Source organism: Azolla caroliniana, unplaced genomic scaffold (assembly GCF_043228905.1).
Source record: "Azolla caroliniana isolate FFs.n. ecotype wild unplaced genomic scaffold, voAzoCaro1.0.p SCAF_5, whole genome shotgun sequence".
NCBI lineage: Eukaryota > Viridiplantae > Streptophyta > Polypodiopsida > Salviniales > Salviniaceae > Azolla > Azolla caroliniana.
The window spans coordinates 23,230,228-23,235,799 of record NW_028230440.1 but is presented as its reverse complement, the minus strand read 5'-3'; the positions used below and the strand labels follow the sequence as shown (position 1 = coordinate 23,235,799).

The following is a 5,572-nucleotide window of genomic DNA, read 5'->3' as shown; positions in this document are numbered from 1 at the left end:
ACATAAAAATCTTTGTTGGCTCCCTCCCTCCCCCTTTACTTCATGATGAGGTTGCATAGATAGGGTTTCTCATGCCACCACTAGACGCTCATGCTTTAACCAAGTTTAAGTTATGTACATTTCTCAAATTTGTCAGTGTTATTTGACACCAAGACAATGGGTGTTTGGATAGTAACTATGTATTGTGAATCATCAATAATCTTGACGGAAGGCGGTAGCAAAATGTCTCCAATGGTTACTTTCTTGGGACCAATTACAACCCAATTCACACTAGTCAACACAAAATCAGAGATCAAGATTGTTTTCGTGTTTCTAAGGTATTGGGGATTGCGTGTAATTGGGATATGCACAATGCTTTTGTATTTGATGGTAGACATGGACGAAGTCGATGCATATCTATGAAAGTTCAAGTATTAATATATCAAACTTTTTTATTGAAGTAAAAATTCTTTTCTCAGTAAACTGTTCGTGTTGCCTTTGGCAATTCAATAGGTTCCACTACCTATGTAGTTAGTGGGTGATACCCATTGTTTGTAGTGTTTTTCACACACATTTATATAATTGTGTGTTTTCACCTAAAAAATGAGAAGCTAGAGGAGAGAGCCAAGTGAGGGAGAATCCTTTTGTTATTAGAGAAATGCCATGTTCATACAATAGGTGATGTTGGATTTAAAGGAGACCAGCGTGGGGTGAAAACTGCCTTTCTTATGAATACGATTATAATTATTTTGCTTGATTATTATTTCCCACATACACATACAAGCACACATACTCGTACTCAGACACATAAATCAACAAACTCCACACATACATGGTCACATAGAATGCAAATACAAACATGGTTTTGTACATTCCACATGTAAACTTGTGTACACATATTCATAGGAGCACCCACAAACTTCATTATTGAGATAATTCTTTGATTAATGTTTTTATTTACACTCTCCCCACTTGATCGCTTGATAGTGCAACAAATTATGGAGAAGGCTAGTTAAGGCCAACAACGATTGTTCGAGAATAAAAGAGAAGGGCGTCGGATTGTTCAAGAATCATGTTACATTTTCTAAAAGCTCCGGGATTTAATGCCGAAAAACTTTAATTCTAATCCATCAAATTTAGGCTGGAGAGTGGAGGAAAGTTGAAACGAAGTGAGATTCCAGAATATTTTGAATTGGTTCGAGTTGACCGCAGCCAATAGCTCAAGAATGAGGAAGAAAAGAATGAGACAATGAAGCAAAGAATGAACAATGCCGATGGATTGAATGGAGACAAAATCGGCACATGTTTTATGAATGGTATTATAAACCTTAAAGTCAAAAGAATAGGCTCCTCCAATGGAATGCATGCATACACACACACACACACACACACACACACACACACACACACACACACATACATACTTACATACATACATACACACACATGCATGCATGCATACATACATACATACACACACATATACATACTTACATACATACATACACACACATGCATGCATGCATACTTACTTACATACATACATACATACACACACATATACATACTTACATACATACATACACACACATGCATGCATGCATACTTACTTACATACATACATACATACATACATACACACACATATACATACTTACATTATACATACATACATACACACACATGCATGCATGCATACTTACTTACTTACATACATACATACACACACATATACATACTTACATACATACATACACACACATGCATGCATGCATACATACATACATACATTATTATGATAGATACACACACACACACATACACACACACACACATGCATGCATGCATACATACACACACACATACATATATATACATACACAGACACATACATATGTACAAATGTACAAACATACATGTCATATATAAAGGAAGAACATATCAGTTGCAGATAACTGAATAAGAAGAGGAAGAGGAAGAAGAAGATGATGAAGCAGAGTCATGTTGTCCTGTTTCTCATCCTCCTGCCACTACTGCTGCTGAAGGCAGAGGCAGAGAAGTTGTCATTCCAGCACTCTGCCTTTAGCAGCAGCAACATAGCAGACATTTCTATTGTCCAGGAGGCAAGCTGGTACCAGGGTCAAGCAGTCTCCTTCTCTGGCTCAGCATTCTGGCTCACCCCAGATCCCACCACCGCCGACCCGCGTGTCGATGGTAGCATTGGGAACCTCGGCCGCATGGTCTACAGGAACCCTTTCATCCTATCGTCCACCGCGTCTTTCACCACTTCTTTCACCTTCCAACTAATCATGAATGCCTCGAAATCGGGCAGCGGCATGGCCTTCTTCATCTCCACCTCCTCCATTGCCCCCAACGACAGCCAGTCGGGTGCCATGGGCCTTGTCACTTACCAAGACACCACCATCACCAATCAGACCCTTCTGCCCCCTCCATTCCCTTTCTTCGCGGTCGAATTCGATACCTCCCAAAGCCTCCTCTACAAAGATCCCAGCCAAAGCCATGTCGGCATCAACATCAACTCCATCATCTCTTCCAATGTCACCGACACCAATGACACCTCCTCCCCTCTCTACCTCTACCACAACTACACATTCACGGCGTGGATCGAGTACGAATCGGCTACCCGCCTCATCCAAGTATGGATGACCAACATGTCCTTAGATGATCCCCCGCCTGCCCGCCCCCTCCATCCCATCCTTCAATACACCTACGACATCTCCACACTGTTCGATCAACCTGTGTACGCCGGATTCTCCTCCACGAACCGCTTCGGCCTCGGCAATCTGGAGGGATGTGCCATATATGCTTGGAATTTCAGCATGACAGATTCTCATTCTGCTGCTCCCTCTTTGGGACTTGTCATTGGCTTACCCTCTGCCATAGTTTTGCTTCTCATTCTGACTGCTGGATTCGCCGGGTACTGGATCCACCAGCCGCATTTCTCCTCAACCAGATGGTTAACCCTCTCTGGCAGCAGAGCCTTGCCCCAGCGGTACAGCCACCGAGATTTGAAGAGGGCTGCGGCCGGATTCTCGGAGGCCAATAAGATCGGTGAGGGTGGATACAGCAGTGTCTACCTTGCGAAGCTTCCGGATGGCTCCTTGTTCGCCCTCAAGAAGCTCAAAGATGGAGTGAAGAAGGAGCAAGAGTTCGTGTCCGAGATCGGCATCATCAGCACGCTATGCCACCGCAATTTGCTGGCGTTGGAAGGATGGTGCTACGAGAAAGGGGAAGCATTGCTGCTCTACAAATACATGAGCAAGGGAAGCTTGGATCAATATATTTATGGGAAGAAGGAAGGATTAGTAGTGCTCGAAGGCGACGTAAGATTGAAGATACTGGCGGGGATCGCGGCCGGATTAGAGTATTTGCATACAGGGTTGGGGAGTTGCATCCTGCATAGGGATGTGAAAGCCGAGAATGTGTTGTTGACGGACGAACTCGAGCCGGTGTTGTGCGATTTCGGGCTCGCCCGGCTCATCTCTCACAACCAAGAGGTGACTCTCACTGCCGTGGGCACCCCCGGGTATGTGGCTCCGGAGCTCGTATACACGGGCAGGGGCACGGACAAGGCGGACGTGTATAGCTTCGGGGTGCTTGCCCTAGTGGTCGCGTGCGGCCGTCGGCCCATTGACCCTTCTTTACCACCACAAGAAGGTAGAATCATTGACTGGCTGTGGCTGCTCCACAAGAGTGATCGGCTCCAAGATGCGCTTGATCCAAGCATTGCCCTAACTGATGAATGGATATGTGTGCTTCATCTTGCCCTCACGTGCTGCCATCCGACTCCCGATGTCCGGCCGACCATGAGACAGGTCATTCAAGTACTCAAAGACAAGATCTTGATGAATCTACCGACGGCTATACCTGTATACCCAGCCACTCTGGATTGGTCCCAACAAAGTGTTATCACCATTTCTCAATCCAAATTCTCATCACAGCCTTTCTCATCAGATACAAGTCATTCAAGAAGCATAGGTACACCATAGGCTCAGTTCACTCTCTTGGAATAGAAAAAAATAAAATAAAACAATAATAAAACAATAAAAACAATAATAATAATGTATATAGTGTCTCATCTAAGAGACGCATGAAGAGGCATCTTGTCTCATCGGTAAGACAAAGACATTGCTGGCAACTACTTGTAAAGACACAGACATTGTTGGCAACTACTTGTAAAGACACAGACATTGTTGGCAACTACTTGTAAAGACACAGATATTGTTGGCAACTACTTGTTGGATCATTGTACACTTTGTTTCATTTGAATGGAATCAATACAACTAAAATTTGTACAAATATCTTATATACTCTATTCTTATACTCCTACATGGTATCAGATTAAGGAGTATAATTAAACAATTCCCATTCAAGTCTTGCGCCATCCCTGTCTAACGCCGATCCGAATCGCCATTTATAGCCATGACGCATTCATCATCCTCATTGTCTGCTACAACCCAAAATTTCAGAAATAGAAAAGCAAATATCAACAAACTTTGAAACACAAACTACCGCGTATGGAGCCGTAAAATGATAATTTTATTTCGACAAACAAAACTATGGAGTGTAGTACAAGGAATAGAAGCCAAACCCGATGTTCGTGACCCAACATTTGAAGCATGGGAAGAGAAAGACCTAGCAACACAATTGGAGATTATGTCTCACCTTGACGATCAAGAAGTCGACACAATTTGAAAATTCGAAACATCACATGAAATGTGGATAGATCTACAAAATGAGTTTGAACCAAAAACAGATGGAAATCAAGTTATGACATTAAATATACTTGTAACCCTAAAAATGAAAGACGATGATGAAATGGCCGAATTCATTAATACATGGAAGAGAAAAATTGATGATTGTCTTACAACAGGAGTCGATATCAACCAAAAACTTCAATGATTGTTACTTCTCGGTGCCCTACTAAATTCTTGGAGTAACTTTGTCACTACTCAAAATGCAAATCATAATATAAACTTAAATGACTTAATAAATTGCATCCGACAAGAAGATGCAATGAGAAAAGTACGCCAACTTGATGCCTCTCAAAACACATCAGCAATGATAGCGTACAAAACAAGGCAAACATTTCATCGTCCACAACTCGACTACAACTCAAGATTCATCGAACGTACACAACCAAAGCAAGTTCAAGCACACATAGTTGAAGATTACCAAGAAGGTTAAGAAAACAAAGATTGCTCAACTAATTATGATGAAGGATATGATGATGAAGAAGAGGGATATAATGATCTTATCCAATCCTTTTTTGTGGAAGCATTCCTTGTAGGAATACAAACTTCAACTCAAGAAAATAACACATGATATTTTGATATGGGAGCTACACATCATTTAACAAAGATTGGCTTTCTAACTATACTCCGCTAGCAACACCCGTCAAAGCCCGTTTTGGGAACAACAAAACTAAAGAAGCACTAGGAAAAGGGGATATCAACTTCAAAATTGAAAAGGATAAACAATTCAAAATTGGTAATGTCTATTTTGTTCCTGGAATCACAAAGAATCTTTTATCTATCGAGCAAGCAACAGAAAGTGGTGCCCAAATTAAGTA

General features: G+C 41.8%; 1 protein-coding gene and 1 long non-coding RNA gene across 2 annotated transcripts; one reads left to right on the top strand and one right to left on the bottom strand.

The window, feature by feature from the left end:
- Positions 1 to 1,948: 1,948 nt before the first annotated feature.
- On the top strand, positions 1,949 to 3,989 carry LOC147864515 (L-type lectin-domain containing receptor kinase S.4-like). Its single transcript, XM_087319123.1, has one exon. It carries the CDS (start codon positions 1,965 to 1,967, stop codon positions 3,987 to 3,989), a length of 2,025 nt encoding a protein of 674 aa, XP_087175249.1. The 5' UTR covers positions 1,949 to 1,964.
- Positions 3,990 to 4,705: 716 nt separating this feature from the next.
- Positions 4,706 to 5,087, bottom strand: LOC147864514 (uncharacterized). The gene is made up of 3 exons (XR_015529843.1): positions 5,036 to 5,087; positions 4,839 to 4,920; positions 4,706 to 4,728 (listed from the first exon to the last, which is right to left on the bottom strand). It is a non-coding gene; the product is annotated as an uncharacterized LOC147864514 (long non-coding RNA).
- Between the last annotated feature and the right edge of the window lie 485 nt (positions 5,088 to 5,572).

What these genes read in the sequence shown, in the direction of transcription:
- LOC147864515 (XM_087319123.1), top strand. Translation starts at nt 1,965, where the DNA reads ATGATGAAGCAGAGTCATGTTGTCCTGTTTCTCATCCTCCTGCCACTA.